The 18677-nt window shown below is 35.6% G+C and overlaps 1 protein-coding gene across 1 annotated transcript; it reads left to right on the forward strand.

Annotated features, from left to right (window-relative positions):
- The first annotated feature begins 15387 nt into the window (after positions 1-15387).
- LOC145106307 (uncharacterized) lies at positions 15388-16371 on the forward strand. The gene has a single exon (XM_079043318.1). The coding sequence runs from the start codon at positions 15388-15390 to the stop codon at positions 16369-16371; it is 984 nt and encodes a 327-aa protein (XP_078899444.1).
- The last annotated feature ends 2306 nt before the right edge of the window (positions 16372-18677 follow it).

Below are 18677 nucleotides of genomic sequence, written 5' to 3' on the forward strand. Positions count from 1 at the left end.
AACAAGTTGATTCTTTGGCATTTGCACATGGAACTATCTAAGAACTGGATTTTCTCTTATGGTCAAATCTTTTGACCATAGCCAATTCCCTTCCCATAGGAGAAGGGATCTTTTCTGGACTATCTATGTCATTGCCTATTTCCATAGCAGCTTGGGAAGTAGATCTTCCAATCAAATTTGCTTGACCATTGCGCCAAATCATTGCTGACTCAGCAGCAATAAGCAAATAGGTAAGATCAATAAGGGTCATGTCGCGGTCTGCCATATAGTAGTCTTTAACAAACTGACTATACGACTCGGGAAGTGACTGAAGAACCAAGTCAAAAAACCAACTTCCTCGGGAAAACGACACCCAACATTCCCAGCTTGTCAATGTGTGACTTCATATCCAATACATGTGCATACACAGACCTTCCATCTTGGTGTTTACTACCCAATAGGGCTTGAGTGACCTTGAACTTTTCAAGTCTTCGAACTTGTGGGTCAGGGAGAATAATTGGAGGAGGTGGAGGAAGTGAAGTATGATATTGTGGAATATCATCTTCATGTGGGAAGCTTTTTCCAAAAGATTCGGGAAGACCATAGTTGTATGAACTAGACATCTACAAGGGTGAAATTCAAGTTAGTTGATTTAAGTCCTTAATATAACACCCAAAACGAAATATTAAAGCTAGGACCCAACACAATATTTTACAATTGCGAAGAGGGATGCCGTAATCCAATTGTAAAATATTTGAAGGTAGGTAAATGAAGATTTACCAATTTCCTCCATGAAAAACGAAATAGATTATTAAGTTTTAATTGGATTGAAATTCCTAGATCCTTTGAGATTCATTGAACTTTTTAATGACATGTTTAAATCTCGATTGTGCCCTTCAAGTTTGTGACTGGGATGCCGAGGATCACAAACAAGGTGTGAATAACCATGCAAATTAGGTTAGTACACTCAATGTTACAAATCACCTAATCAATGTGCCGGTTAACCACACACGCTCCATTGATCTATGATTAACGTCAAGCTACCCTTTGCCACACATTGTCAGTCCCAGATTAGTGTGTCGGTTAACCACACACGCTCCACTAACGACTTAACAAGGTGCAAAGTGTAATTTCATGGATTAGCACCATTTTCACATTTTCCTAAAGTAACTAAGATTGGGAATTTAATAAAAGTTTTAATTACTTTATATTTATCATTATACTCTTAATGAGGGAGAATTAATGTCATATCCTACCCGTTCGGCTAACGACCCTCCACCAGTCAAGGAAGCGGTGGGTGAGAGTGGACACCCATTAAACTGCCATTTTATAGGCAATAACCTTATACCCCCCTTATAGACCGGCTTCGTGAATGAGGCCTACTAACGGTAAGACTGACTTGTCTTATACATATATATAATTATTAACTTATAATTTTATATAGTATAAGGGTGTATTTTACACATTTAAAATACTTGATGGTTTAATTTTATTAAATAAATTATACTTTTAATTTAATTAAACATAAACAATGTCATTATGGAATTATTAATTCTCTTTTAATTAAACACTTTAATTAATTTAATAAAGTCCATAAGGTGTAATTGAACTATTTAAGACATCAAGGTTCTAAATAAAAATTCAAATATATAATTATTAACTTATAGTTTTATATAGTATAAGGGTGTATTTTACACATTTAAAATACTTGATGGTTTAATTTTATTAAATAAATTATACTTTTAATTTAATTAAACTTAAACCATGTCATTATGAAATTATTAATTCTCTTTTAATTAAACACTTTAATTAATTTAATAAAATCCATAAGGTGTAATTGAACTATTTAAGACATCAAGGTTCTAAATAAAAATTCAAAATTAAAAACTATTTAGTTTTTTTTTAATTTATGAACCCAAGAGTTACACCTTTTAATTACAAGAGTTTCAAAATTTGAGACTTTTCAAATACCAAAACTTGAGGGCAAGTTTTGTAACTCTTGAAAACTTTTGGTTTTCCATAACTTATGAGTTAATATGATTTTTATGAAAAAACATTTTCATGTTCCATAACTTGAGGACAAGTTATGGAGCTCTTTAAAAGCATTTAGATCAATATTTTATACTAATAAAAATACCATATAGTTTATCATTGATCTATTATAACTCATAAGGCTAGATAATACCAAGTCAACAATTTGCAAATAAATTGGCTTATCATATAAACTAACACTAAACTTGAAATTTTGATGATTATCTTTTATTTGGATGAGGCTAATTATTTTCATAACATAAAAAAACGAATTTTTATCAAGAAAACAATCCATAGTTAATTACCCAAATCCAAATTATGCGGGTTTTGAGCACTATAACACTCCTATGGTGCACATGCAACCCTAAATGCTTTGGATCTATGTTTTCTCTAATTATACATGCATATTTTCAATTTTCCAAAGAATATATCCTAACTAGCATACAAATTGTCAAATGAACAATACAACTAGTCAGATGACTTACCTCTTAGAAGGACTTGTAGTTCTTGACCTTTGAAAGCTTGAGCACCTCAAGTGTGATGCCTCTAATGGTTCACAAACACCAATATGCAAGAGGAGGCTTTAGAGAATAAGTTACTTGCACAAAATCAATATCACTCTTCAAGAATGTTGTGGCTAATGGTGTAACCGATTTTGGCTATAGGGGGTTCTATTTATACTGTGGCAAATGCTAGGCTTACACTTTGTAAACCCTAATGACCTTTCATATTACTTAGGATCCATGGGTTAACCTCCATGGACTATCCATGGATAATCTCATTGGTTTAGCCCATCCTAAATAACCATGGATCATTAGCCCACACTATAAGAATCATTGATTTACATAATCAATCCCTACAATTTGAACTATGAAGAGGGATGTCGTAGTTTTAATCGAATTTGAGAATGCAAATATCACAATTGAAACTCTTTAAAACATACTTAGTGAAAGCGTTTCCTCACAATCATTTTCATGAATTGGAGAGAAACCTTATGACACTTAGATTTTATGGTGTATGTGTTCCTATCCATGTGAATTTGTCATGACCATAGTTTGAATACAAGGTTAGTGACAAATCCAAACTCATATGGACTGAACCTATCTAATCTTAATTCATTGCCACTTGGTAGGACAAGGGCCTACCATTTCTTCCAGGTTGTTATGCAAACAATTTAGAACTCATAGAACTCACATACATAGTCAACTTTAACTGGAACGGCCACAGAAACAAGAATATGTCAACACGATAAGTTACAAACCTCAATTCGTGTGCTAGTGATTAACAATAAGTTTACTCTTGATTAGTTCTTTAAACTTTCAAGACCTTTAAGACTCCCACTAACCTCTTGACATATAAGATTCTCTTTGTCAAGTAACATTACATGACAAACAAACATTCAAGAGTTAGTGTGGTTTCTTATCAAGACAAAACTTCTCACAATTGGTCTTAGTTGGTCTTTGTTTTATCCAAAACATTACAACTTACTAATTTCAAATGTACAAGAGTAGAAAACATTTTACTCTACATTTGTTGATATGTCACTCAATATACAATCTTGGAGTATGACTCTAAGATTTAATTTTGGAACGAAGTATGATTCATCTTAATTGATTTAACCATTTCAACAATTTCTGATTCCACTTCTTAGCCAAACAAATGCACTAAGGCGTCCTTAGAGGATCAAATTGTGATATGGTTTTCATAATCATTAAGATGATCATAAAACACGATACTCAAGTACTCTCCCATCTTTTCAGATTGGAGAAACTTTTATCTTTCTGCCGACTTTGATTCTTCTTATTCGTTCTGCTATACATTGAGACTTTTCAATGACTCAGAGTTATACTTAATCTTGTAAGCGTAACCATATTTACTAACTTTAGTAAACCATGACGAATAGTCTTATCGTTCTTTGTGGTGGACCTGACCACTGCACAACCAAGTGTACCCGATCCCTAGTCCTTCACTTGACTCACATATATATGTGAACAAGGAATTAGTCCTAACTTCCTAAAGATGAAGGTTCTCATCATCATACAATACAAGTCGCATGATCCCAAGTTACTATCCAATTGAAAATTGGGTGATGAGAATCTTTCCTTATTTGGTAAATTTAGACACTACCACAAACGAAAGAATCAAAACCATATTGCTAAAATAGAAACATACAAACATCAGTTTTCAAAAATGTCATTGCAAGGAAATATAAATAAGATAAAAATTCAAAATTTTATTTATTTATAGAAGGTGCGGAAATACTTTTCCTTACAATGCAATTACAAATGAAAACTATGTTACTACATATTTCTAAGCAATCTATCAGAACTCTTAAGCAGCAGCTCAAAAATCCGATCCGCGACTAGATTCAACTTGCTCTTCCTATAAGCTTCCTTTCTTTTCTTCGATCCTGCAAAACATCAAAATGTAATCTTATCACATCATGTATTAAGAATCTACAAATAGGAACTTAATAGAGTTAGATAGTGGATTTACCTGAAGTAGAGTCAAACCTTTTTGACTTTACCTTCTCTTAGATATTCCAGGTCGCTTCCAATGTCCCTTCAAATGGAAGTTGAAACAAGTGGTTTCTTTGGCATTTGCACATGGAACTATCTAAGAGCTGGATTTTCTCTTATGGTTAAATCTTTTGACCATAGCCAATTCCCTTCCCATAGGAGAAAGGATCTTTTCTGGACTATCTATGTCATTGCCTATTTCCATAGCAGCTTGGGAAGTAGATCTTCCAATCAAATTTGCTTAACCATTGCGCCAAATCATTGCTGACTCAGCAGCAATAAGCAAATAGGTAAGATCAATAACGGTCATGTCGCGGTCTGTCATATAGTAGTCTTTAACAAACTGACTATACGACTCGGGAAGTGACTGAAGAACCAAGTCAACAACCAACTTCCTCGGGAAAACGACTCGGGAAGTGACTGAAGAACCAAGTTAACCTTGAAGCTTTCTTAGAGTCACCTCCTCCTTGTTCATATGATAAGTCATAAGAAACTGATCATAACAAGGAGGTAAGGAGTGAAGGATAATGTCAATTGCTAATTCTTCATCGAAATTGACATTTAGCTTTACCAAGCGGTCCACAAACGTTTGCATCTTTTGCAAGTGGGTCGTGATGGATTCTCCATCCTTCATTTTGGTCGTGATCATGGAGGCAATGATCTCATACCTCTCCTGCCGAGCACTTTGATGGTACATTTCCATCAAGTCCTGGTGCATTTCATAAGGCTAAAAGTCCTCATATGACTTTTGGAGCTCAGCAGTCATGGTAGCGATCATTATACACGACACTTTGGTCGCGTCCCTCTCATGATTTTTGTACTCAGCAATCTGTTCGGGAGTAGCAGTAGTTTCATCAATCTCCTTAAGATCTTTATCAATGACATATTCTTTGTCCTCATAACGAATTGCCATTATGATGTTTCGAATCCAACAATTGAAGTTCGATCCATCGAAGATGAACCTCCCACATAAGTTCATGAGGGAGAAAGAGCCGGAAGGGATTAGGTTGGAAGCATTTTTTGAAGTAGACATCTGAAAAGAAAGACAAAGTTTAGATTAGATAAGAATCCTTAATATAACACCCAAAATGGAATATTAAGGCTAGGACCCAACACAATATTTTACAATTCGGAAGAGGGATGCCGTAATCCAATTGCAAAATATTTGAAGGTAGGTAAATGACGATTTACCAATTTCCACCATGAAAAACCGAAATTGAAGATTAGGTTTTAAATGAATTGAAATTCCTAGATTCTTTTGAGATTCATTGAACTTTTCAATGGGATGTTTAAATCTCGATTATGCCCTTCAAGTTTGTGACTGGGATACCGAGGATCACAAACAAGGTGTGAATAACCATGCAAATTAGCTTGGTACTCTCGATGTTACAAATAACCTAATCAATGTGCCGGTTAACCATACACGCTCCATTGATCCATTATTAACACCAAGCTACCCTTTGCCACACTTTGTCAATCCCAAATTAGTGTGCCGGTTAACCACACACGCTCCACTAACGACTTAACAAGGTGCAAAGTGCAATTTCATGGAATAGCACCATTTTCACATTTTTCCTAAAGTAACTAAGATTGAGAATTTATAAAAGTTTAGTTACTTTAATAATTTTCATTATACTTATGAATGGGAATTAGTGTCCTATCCTACCCGTTCGGCTAACGACCCTCCACCGGTCAAGGAAGCGGTGGTTGAGAGTGGACACCCATTAAACCACCATTTTATAGGCAGTAACTTTATACCCCCCCTTATAGACCGACTTCGTGAATGAGGCCTACTAACGGTAAGAGTGACTTGTCTTATACATATATATAAGTATTTAAACTTTTAATATTATAATAGTATAAGGGTTGAATTTTTAACTTTTAAAACTCTAGGGTTTGGAATTAAAGTTTCATTGATGTCACTTTTCAAGTTCCAAAACTTGAGGGCAAGTTTTGTAACTTGTCAAGACTTTTGAAATTCATAACTTATGAACTTTTATGTTGCATGAATGAGACCTTTCCAATTCCAAACTTGTGTACAAGTTATGAAAGCTTCCAAGACTCTTAGAATTCTATAACTTACATTAGTTAATGACTTCATAAATAAGGACATTTCATATTCCATAAATTGAGGACAAGTTATGGAACTTTTCAAGAACACATATAGATCAAATTAACTAATCAAATTATGATAGGATGATTGTTTACCAACTTGACCTAATTTGTTCATGTTACATGATAACTTCAAATTTTAGAAATAACTAGTATTTCACAAAAATCAAGTAGTTATCTTAGAATTTGACAAACATCATGTTATTGGATTGGGATTAACATTACCATATCATTAAAATCAAATTTTATAAACCAAAACAGTTTATGGTAATGTTCCTAATCCAAAACAGGCCAAAAACACGAAGATTATGCTCACAGACAGTTCAACTCGTCGAGTGCACTTATGAACTCGACAAGTTCATCATCATAAGGCACCTACTCGTCGAGTTCATATATGGACTCGTCGAGTAGGCCCTGGCAGAATCAAGTTTTGCAGTTTTTTCAGCTTTGAAAATTACACAGTTGCATCAATACAATAGAAAACATCCTAGGCTCTGATACCACTTTTGGGTTTTATGTACTCTAACATTCCTATGGTGCACATACAACCCTAATGCTTAGGATCTAAGTTTTCTCTAATTATACATGCAATAAACATTTTCCAAAGCATGAAACCTAAACTAGCATGCAAGGTGATATTTGAATCATAAAAGCTAGTTAGAATATTACCTTGTGTAGTAGCTTGAATAACTTGGCCTCAAGAAAGCTTAGCACCCCAAGTGTGATGCCTCAAATGGAATCACAAAACACCAAGAACAATTAGGATGGATATGGAGAGGTTATGGAGACTCCAAAATCGGCTCACACTCTTTTAAAACACAAGTGGTTGATTTTGGACTTAGAGATATATACATACATATATATATATATATATATACATATATATATATATATATATATATATATATATATATATATATAGATATATATATATATATATATATATATATATATATATATATGTGTGTGTGTGTGTGTGTGTATGTGTGTGTGTGTGTAGAATATCAATGGTCATGTGTATCCCTAATCCATACACATTAGCCCATGACCCATCCATTTGAATTGGATAAATACTTCATGGATTAACCATAAGCCCATCACAAATCAAACCATGGATCTTTAAGCCCAACTCATATGTATCATTTTAATTAGTCTCTTTTGATCACTAAATTAATCCATTTGAATTGGATAAATACTTCATGGATTAACCATAAGCCCATTACAAATCAAACCATGGATCTTTAAGCCCAACTCATATGTATCATTTTAATTAGTCTCTTTTGATCACTAAATTAATCCTTAAATTAATTCTTGATCAATACTAATTAAATAATATGATTCCTCAATTAATATATTGTACATATAGTATATTAATAAATTATAAATAACCTCTTACTCAAATATCCTTCCTAACATATTGCTTTGATGAATGCAACCCAAGTGGACCATGCTACTATCGGGTCAAGTACATACCAATTATAGTTATGGACTTAGAAACTTTTTCCAACAATTCTAATTGCTCATAATACAACATTTATGCTCCCCAATACTAAAAATAACAATGAGTAATTTTGGGAAACTGTCGCTCGAGCGCTGGTCGATTGTACACACTGCTTCTCTGGGTTTTTTCCTTCTGTAAAAAGTCTTCATTTCTTGTTAAGTTCTTAAAAATGTTCAAACCCTCAGTTTGAGTTTGGAATCACCCATATATTCATCCAAATCTCTCAAACCAGGGCTCTGATACCAAACTGTAACACCTCAAATTTTAGACCAAAATTTTCATTTTTAAAACTTCCAAAAACATAGTTTCACAACTAAATATAAAGCACAAGTCATCCCAAAACCACAAGTGTCATAGTTATCTGAATCAAAAAAGTTCATGTACCTGTAGTAAATTCCCAGTACATGTGTATAATCAGACCTTCGCCTTCCCGCGGTCCTGTGAAGTACATGCCACATATAAATCAACAGCTGTAAGTACAAAGCTTAGTGAGTTCCCCAATATACCACATATAACTTAGCATAAATAAAAAACTATGGGTTATCTACAACCCTAGGACTATCAGCAGTCCCGGTGAGCTAACAACATGCTCGGGAGGTTATCCGCAAACCCTAGTTGGCTAACAACAGCCCTATCCAAATAAATATCATATCAGCACATAACATAACATAACATAACATAACATAAGATAACAGCTAGACCCATTTGGTCATAATATTACAACTATCCTACCACACAGGTAAGAGTAAGTGATGAGACTCGCCTGATACTGATGACACGAAAACCTAGCACCCGAACTACCGTAACTCGACTCCGCCTAGTTAAAAAAATAATCCACCTCAATTAAAATTAAGGTCCAAACCACTCACGAGTCCAAGGTCCACGATTAATCCTTCTAGGGGCAAAAGGCCTATTTTGCCTCTCCCTAGGTCCAAAACCCTAAACTTTGACCAAAAGTCAAAGTTAGCAAAACTCAACGGAAAGTCAACACCGACGTACAACCCCTAACGTTGGGCGTACTATCATACTAAGCACTCGACGAGGATCCTCCAGACTACACTGCGTGTAGCTGTGAGTACGCACAACGTACTCCACAGACTTCTATTTCCACACTTTGGGGTCTTAATCCGTTAAGACAACCATTCCATCCATAGATCTGACTAATTCAAGACCTCTTAATCCATAAAGTCGTTGGCTTTAAGCCTTTTCATGGCTAGGAGAGACTAAAACACCATTTTACTCATTCTAAAGTACTTTACTCATGCATGAGGTCAAAAGAAAGATCAAGCAAGCATTTTTATCAACCTAGGTGCCTTAAGACACATGAAAGGACAACTCAAACTCTTTGGAGTGTCTCAATACTCAAAAGATCCAATCTTGGGGACTTAAACTCATGAATCTTACACTAAAGAGATCTAGAAGAACACTAGCCAAGGTATAAGCTTTATACCTTAAAATGATGCATATAGGTGGGGAGTTTCTGGATCTCTAAGCTGGATGACACCTTTTTCTTCTTCTTCTACAAGAGTCAAAAGCCACTCAAAACTTGCAAAAACACACACCCAAGCTACACACATGAAATTAGGGTTTTAGAGAGGGTTGTAGGCTGATAAGGGTGGCTAGAAATGAGACCATCATGTTCTTTATAAAGGGACCAAAGAAATATTAGGGTTTTGCATCTGATACTAGTACGCCCATCGTACCCTTTGGTATACCCAACGTACTAGGTGACCTCCACGATCTGTATGGTGCATAAGTATGTTGCACGTACTCATGCGTACGCCCTGCATACTGACTTGCCAACTTATCATATTAAGGGACTGATTTTGTCATAAAAGGAAAGATTCAAGAATGATAATTGTACCTCATTTCAGGATGTTACACAGGGTGTACTACCAGGAAGCACTTTTGGGACATTTTTGGGCCTTGGGCCATTATGGACTGTGGGCCTTGTCTAGTTGGGTCATAAAGGGGAAGGGCAAAATGGTCTTTTTCCATTAGATTGATAAATGATGAATTAGACCTTCGTTTATGGATTAATCCTGATAATTAATTAGGATTGTTATTCGGTTTTGTTACGTGTGAGGAGTCGTGTTAACAGCAGCTCGAATTTGCGATTCAGTTATCTTCGGTTAGAGGTGAGTCTTTTTACCACACTAGTGGGTCGAAGGCACCAAGGTCGACCCACTGATTTGTATATGTAAGATGTATAACATTATGTGACTATTACTTATGTGATTGTTATATGCATGGAGTCAATTTGGGCTCAGAGTCATTATGGACTCGTGGTTGATATGCACTCAGGGTTGTTACGGACCCTGGGGTTGTTATAGACCTGACATAGCCATTTGTTGTTACATAGGGTTGATATGGACCCCGAGGTTGTAACAGACCTGACACGACCACGTGTTGTTATATTTATGTGAATGGTGTATGTGGTATTTTGGGGAAGCTCACTAAGCTTTATGCTTACATATATGTTTTTGGTTTCAGGTACTTCCGGTAGAAAAGGGAAGCGCCCGACATGATGTCACAACATCCCCCCTCATTATTTATGCATATTTATGATATTTGTTACTATGGTATTTCGTGATAGTTTGTGTTTTATATGTTTTTGGGATATGTGATGTTTAGATTGATGAATTGAAAAAATGAAACTTTTACTTATGCATTTTGGGTCGTTACAAGTTGGTATCAGAGCCTTGGTTTGAGGGATTCGGGCACACTTTCGGGTGTGTCAGAACTCAAACTGAGGAAATGATAATCTTTTCAAAAGAAAATTTTAATTTCTAAAAAGATTTCACCAAATAAAAGGGGGGTGTGATTCGTGTAATCAACCGAGCTCAAGTAAGTGATTCCCAAAATACCCATACTTATGTTTTATGATTAACATATATGATATGTGAATTGTATGCTAGCATAGGGATAAGGATACCCTCAGGATTTGTATGATAGAATTTCCTGAATTGTGTGATGCCTTATAGCCTAAGGGAATTGGATGTCATTTATTACTAGGAATCGATATCAGCTCACTTAATTGCTAAGTGTATTCTTTTAAAGTTGCATACGATTAGGATCATATAACCCTAGAATGATCGATTTAGCCTCATTTCCCGTTCCTTGTGTGGTTGTGGACTTAGGGTAGAATCATCATTTGACAGTCTATGTGGTCCCAATTTGTGTATAACTTGCATGCATAATGCAACCGACAGTGTTGATTGAGATTCCTTGTATGGTAGAGGCGGTCAGATTGAGAATTCCTAGGAAAGCCTAGGTAATGCCATATTAGATTATATATGTTGTATAACATAGGATTAGTGTATAGATTTAGTGTGGTGACTTAGATGTGACAAACCGAAATTTTCATTTGTATAAACTCTACAGTCAAGCACTACAAATAATAGTCAAATTCATTTCAGTACATTTTTAGCCGGTTTTAAGTCCGTTTGGGTGTTTTTATTTTACTTTTCGTCAAACGAATAAATAAAAGGAAGTATCGTTATGAGTGACGTGTAACAAACAAATCAAACAACACCTTAGCTAGGTGTTTACGGCCAAACATGAGGAGTTTGGGCCGTAAACTCCTTTTTACCAAGAACTCATGCATATAGCATGAGTTTACCCACTATTCCCTCACTTCTCACTTCCTAACTCAAGAACACCCACCAATCTCTCTCAACTATCATATCATATTTCTTCAAATCTTCCAAAAATGTAAGTGTTTCTTCCCTAGATTTGTTGATATAACACCTTATCTAGTGTTTATACACGATTTCATCCATGAAATCTTGTCTTTTTCATAGATCTTCAAGTGTTCTTCAAAACACCAAGAACACACACTAGTGTTTTTGGCCCTTAAACACTCTTACAAGCTTCCTATAAGTAAGTACACTCTTCCTAACTAGTTACTTGCTTAGTATACTTGATAAACCCTTGAAGAACATCAAAAACCCTCAAGACCACTTGTGTTTACGGTCAAGGGATATCCTTGAACCGTAAACACCATCAAGTGGTGTTTATGTGCCCGTAACACCTTCTAAAGATTGGATATTGGACTAGAAACTTGCATGCATGAACTAGAAACCACAAAACACGAAATGGTTGGGGTAACCATGAGTTTACGGCCGTAAACTCATGGGTTTACGACCGTAAACTCAAGGGTTTACGACCGTAAACTCTCAAGGGTGGTCCAAGGACCGTAAACTCCAAGGATGAGCCCTTTTGTGCCCTAGACCCTTCCTAAGCCTTTGATTCAAACCTAGAACACTTCCTTGAGGGGTATAAGACCTTGAATCTCACAAATGCACCAATTACCATGAGTTTACGGCCGTAAACTCATGGGGGAATTGACCAAAAACCGTAAACACATGTAGGGTTACCAAATGAGGAGTAAACTCCAATATGAGGTCATACTCTCCTTAGATGCAACCCTTTAGCACTCCTAGCACTTGAAACTAAGTGTTTCCATGCATTAGAGTGTCTTTACTTGATTAATTAGTTATTAAATGACTAATTAGATACATTTATGTATCACTACATGTTACATAGGATCCGTGTGTGTGTTCAAGTCCTCACTCATCAAAACCACTCACTGCAGGTGAGTTCATACCCCTTAATTAACCTTTTAAATGATTTTAAATGCTTTTATGGGGGGGAATACAAGTTGAACATTTCTAGTTGTTACTTTAATCACATGTGATTAATAACTAGAACAAACGGGAAGATTTGCTACTACTTTCAAATTGCTATCAAACTTATGGATTTTCAAGCTGTCAAACCTTTTATTAAACTCTTATGATGCTAAAACAGTTTTCAAACTCTTTTATACTTGCAATATTTTCAAATCCATATCTACACCAGTATATTTATATAAGTAAGACTTCAAGGACTTAGGACTGATAGCTCACCTTATTTCCTGTTCCTTGTTTGGTTGTGGACTTAGGGTACCTTGTTATTTGTCTGAATGTCGTTTAATTCTTAGTTATATATCATGTATATATGTGTTGGATATAAAAGCTTTCACTTCAAATCAGTACCTTTGTGTAACAAAGGCATCCAAACAATCTTACTATTTAACTATTATAGGTATAGTTAAGGGATTACTACTCACTACTACTATTACAACGACCTATACAAGAGAACATACTATACACTATACAAGAGAACATACTATACACTATACAAGAGAACATACTATACACTATACAAGAGAACATACTATACACTATGCAAGAGAACATACTATACACTATACAAACATTAAATACTAAAATAGAATGTGACATACTACCTCTCGATACGACACTTCATTGTGCTATCACCGTGTAACCAGAGTCTCCTGGAGGGAGAGCGGGCATTATGTGTATAGATCTATACGGGACAGACACTCCCACATCCTGACTGCTAGCTACAGTCCGAGCCGATAAGGCCTAGGGGTGACAAAATGTCACCATACTACGTGTGACCTGGAGGGTCATCAATTATTCAGCCGTCGATTAGCATGGTTACATACGAGTTCACATTCAAACCTTAAATTAACTAAACAAGGATTTAAGGCAAAAATGGACTTTTCGAGGCGTATCGCCTAGAGTCTACATATTACTACTTTGGACTTTTCGAGGCGTATCGCTTGGAGTCTACATATTACTATTTTGGACTTTTCGAGGCGTATCGCCTGGAGTCTACATATTACTATTTTGGACTTTTCGAGGCGTATCGCCTGGAGTCTACATATTACTATTTTAGACTTTTCGAGGCGTATTGTTCATTCAGTACCACCTGGAGTCTGTATTTCATTACTTTGTGACTTTGTCACTTACTCGTTTAAGTAAACTATACTTTTATACTGATAGTTTCCACTGGGGAAAACCCTTACATTTACAAAAGAACAATTATACAAACAATCGGGTCTTGGTAGAAGACTACCCTTTTTACTGGAAAACATAGGGTTTTCTAGGGAGTATACTATTTCCAAAACATTTGAAATCAATCACTACACTACATTGTTACTAACATTTTTATACAAGTAATGACACTAAATACTTATGAACTCACCAGCTTTATGCTGACACTCACTTTCAAAATAACTTGTATTCTCAGGTCATCAGTAGACAGGTACAGATGAAGCTTTTGAGAAGATGAAGCACATACAAGACCCATCTTTTATTTTGATTATACTTTTGGTGTCTTACAAATTATACAGAACACGCTTGTATTACAATTATTATATTAATGCAATGGATGTTGTTGCTTGTCTTTACTATTATGCATTGTTATGATACTGTACATGACGTCCTCCACCCCAGAACGTTTCCGCCGTTCTCGGTTTTCAAGTGTGACAGATTGGTATCTGAGCACTGTTTATAGTGAATCAAGTATATCAACCCATAAAAGATATACGAACTATAAACACATCGGGATTAAAACACTCTGACCCAGAATATATACTTTTAAATAATAAAATATTTAACTAAGTATATATATACATCTATTCATACCAGGGCCAGTATGATCCATGCATGGATCATGAAAGCCCAAAATGTGATGGAGTAGTGATTACTAGTGGGCTAGAAGGTGGTTTGGGCTCAATGGTTGGGTTGTGCATGGTAACCCACAAATTGAATTAGGGTTGCATGAAGGCTAGGGCAACATTTTTAAGGCTTTATAAGTGCTAAAAACGTTACTTTTTACTTCATAAAGCCTCCTAGCCGTTTTTATCACTCTTTGGTGGATTAGGGTTACACTTTAATGCTTCTGATGGCTCATTAATGCTTCTTATGGCTCCTTAATGAAGCATAGACGTTTTTTCTTCATCCTCAAGTGTCTTGGACGTTTTTTTGTGTTATTTCAAGAGTTTCCTTAAATTTCATTTACTAGTTTTAATGAATAATTGGTTGGTTGGCTTGTAACCACCAAGTTTGTAATAAAGGCTTCATATAAAGCCAAGTTTATGCATGGGAAAGATAAGACACGAATCTTAATCAAAGAACCCTTATTTTCACTTTGAATTATTGTCATAGTTCACAAATTATCATCTTTTGGACGTGATCCTTGAGTTGATCGAATTCAAACTAATAGGTCTTAGTTTGTCTTCAGATTTACAAGCTATAGGTCTAGTTTGTTTATCAAATCTATCCTTTTCATTCCATATATTTGTGGTTGTTATTCTAGCTTAATTTACCTAAACACTACCCCACTCACTAAATCAAGCCCATACACGCATCATAAGTGGTATCAGAGCGCATAATGGATTTTGATGATCCGGAGTTCCTACAAAATCTTCGTGAAGCATTAAGAAACATCCAAGAAGGTGGAAATCGAAGGCAACCCCGCCGTGGTGAACATAGGGTTGTGGAAGAATTCAAGGTGTCTGACTTGCCTGAATTTGTTGGTGGAACTGATCCTGAACGCTACTTGGAGTGGGAAAGGAAGATTGAAAGAATGTTCGAGTTCAAAGAAGTGGATGACGAAAAAAGCTGCAAGTATGCCATTCTCAAGCTAAGTGGTGGTGCTTCATTGTGGTTTGAAGGGCTTAAGGCCAAGAGAACCCGTGAAGGCAAAGAAAAAATTTGTTCTTGGCTTTCTCTAAAACGAAAGCTAAGAAAGAGATATGTTTCTTCTACTCATACAATTGCTACTTACAAGAAGATTGCTGATTTGAGGCAACGAAAAATGAGTGTTGGAGAATACATTGATGAATTTGAGAAGTTGTCCTTGATGGGGGATATTGAAGAAATTGAAGAACAAAAAATGACTCGTTTTCTAAAAGGGTTGAACTACAACATTGCCAATGTTGTGGAGTTGTATCCTTATGCTGATTTTGGAATTCTTTGTGGTTTGTGTTTGAAGTTGGAGGGGCAAGCCAAAGCACATTTTGGTGGGAGTTCAAGTTCAAGTCTTGAAAGTCCTAAGTCAAAGTCGTGGTCCAAGCCCGAGTCTAGCAATAGACAAAATTCTGTTTCTACTCCTTCTGGTTCTAGTAGTGTTCCCGTTGCTCCTAAACTTACTAGTGGTACCAAAGAAACTAGTTTGGCGAAAATTAGATGTTTCAAGTGTCAAGGTTTTGGTCATTACCAAAATGCTTGTCCAAACAAAAGGGTGGTGACTTTAAGGGAGGCCATTGAATGTCGTGAAGAGTTGGAGGAAGAAGAGAGGTTGGCGGGTATTTTTCATGATATACAAAAAGAAGAGGAAGAAGAGGAGGAGGTAGAGTATGAAGCACCGGTATGATACAGTTTTGGTGCTTAGAACCCTTAAAACTCAAGGGGTTCAAACTGTGGCTGATATGGATCAACGAGACCAATTGTTTCACACCAAATGTTTGGTTAGAGACAAGTGGTGTAGTTTGATTATTGATGGTGGAAGTTGTACTAATGTTGCTTCTAATGAAATGGTGACCAAATTGGGTTTGTCTACTACAAACCATCCAAAACCATATGTTCTTCATTGGTTGGATGATGGAAGCAAAATAAAGGTGACAAAACAGGTTAGAGTTGGTCTAACTATGGGGTCTTACGAAGATGAAGTGTTGTGTGATGTTATTCCTATGGATGCATGTCATATTTGGTTGGGGCGTCCTTGGCAATTTGATAGGGCAAGTTTTGAAACTATTCAAAACTAATTAATTCCATAACTTATGAGTTTAAAGTAGTTTTAATTAAAAAAAAAACTCTTCAAGTTCCATAACTTGAGGACAAGTTATGGAAGACTTTAAACTAATTAATAAAAAAAAAATAACTTTTTTTTATTGTAACTTATGGAACTAATTAAGGTTACACTTTTTTTTTAATTTAATGAAGAGACTCTTGAACCTCCATAACTTGAGGACAAGTTATGGAGTCATAAAACCATTTAATTAGAACTAGACTCTTCATTTTGTAACCTTTGCCAACTTTTATGAGTTTTATGATTCTTAAATGTGACTTTTCATATAACTTGAGGACAAGTTACAAAAACACACTTTGGAATAAACTCTTAGATTAAAATGGATTGAAAACAACTATTTCACACAACTTTTCTATTAATCTAAGAACCTCATAAGAACAAGATAATTCAAATCATCAATCTTCAAGAAATTAGCATGAACATACAAACTAATACAAATCTTGAAATTATGACAATTATCTTAGAAATTGGATTAGCATGAACATTACCACATCAAAAACAAGTTTATAAGTCCAAAAACATCTTAGGGTAATGTTCCTAGTCCAATTCCAGCCAAAACAATCGAATATATGCATCCAACTCGATTTTTCAGCTACTTTTGCAAGTATAACAAGAAAACAAGCCTAGGCTCTGATACCACTGTTGGGTTATGAGCATTCTAACACTCCTAAGTGTACATGCAACCCTAAATACCTTGGATCTATGTTTTCTCTATTATACATACAATTATGAACATCCAAGGTATTATCCTAATCTAGCATACAAAATAATAAATATAACAAGATAGAATACATACCTCTTTGATGTAGAATGTCTTCATGAAGCTTGAGTGCCTAGTGCCCCAAGTGTGACACCTCAAATGGTTCACACAACACCAAATACACTTGGAATAACTTGAGAGAAACTTGAACACTCCTTGAAATCGTCTAGCCCTCACACTCACACATTAGTGCACGATTTCTTGAGCCATGGGATTCTTTTATATGGTGGCTATTAGGGTTAAACCATGTAACTCATAACTTTACCCATTCCTTATGCTCCATGGATTTTAACCTCCATGGAGTATCCATGGGTCACCCCATGGACTTAGTCCAACATAAGGAATCTTGGATCACAAGCCCACATATATAAGAATGAATGATTTACACAATCAACCCATATATTTAATTAGTCTCCTTTTGATCACTTAATTAATTCCAAAATAATTCTTGATCAATACTAATTAAATAACCTTATTAATATATTAGAACTTATAATATATTAACCAACCTTAAGTGTTATTTCTCTCATTATAGTCTATCCAAATGCATGATGCCATGCAACCCAAATGGACCATGCCGGGCCGGGTCAAGTCTTACCAATTATAGTTATGGACTTAGACATTAATCCAACAGTCTCCCACTTGGATAAGTCTAAAACTATTATTGCGTATGACTTCAGGAACCGATCAGCAATCGTAGCTCTCAAAAGCTTCTGTCGAACTCTGACCTTGTCGATGAACTCTGACCTTTGTCAATGACTTGTCCATTAGATAAGGGATCATATATTCCTCCATTCTAGATATCATATAGACTGAGACATGGATTATCAATCATTCTCTCTGTCCATTTGTTGTTTCCCGATTTCCGATTCTAGATATCATATAGACTAACGACTTAAGCAAAGTGCAAAGTGTAATTTCATGGGTTAGCACCAAATTCACATTTTCCTAAGTAACTAAGATTGGGTATTAATAAGAGTTTAGTTACTTAGTATTTATCATTAATACTTTTAATGAAAGGAGAATTATAGTCCTTGTCCTACCCGTTCGGCTAACGACCCTCCACCAGTCAAGGAAGCGGTGGGTGAGAGTGGACACCCATTAAACTGCC

The sequence above is a fragment of the Lactuca virosa genome, chromosome 4, assembly GCF_052849685.1.
Source record: "Lactuca virosa cultivar CGN04683 chromosome 4, Lactuca_virosa_CGN04683_v6, whole genome shotgun sequence".
Taxonomy (NCBI): Eukaryota; Viridiplantae; Streptophyta; class Magnoliopsida; order Asterales; family Asteraceae; genus Lactuca; species Lactuca virosa.

Excerpts from the sequence above, each read along its gene's own strand:
- LOC145106307 (XM_079043318.1), top strand. The coding sequence starts at position 15,388 with ATGGATTTTGATGATCCGGAGTTCCTACAAAATCTTCGTGAAGCATTA.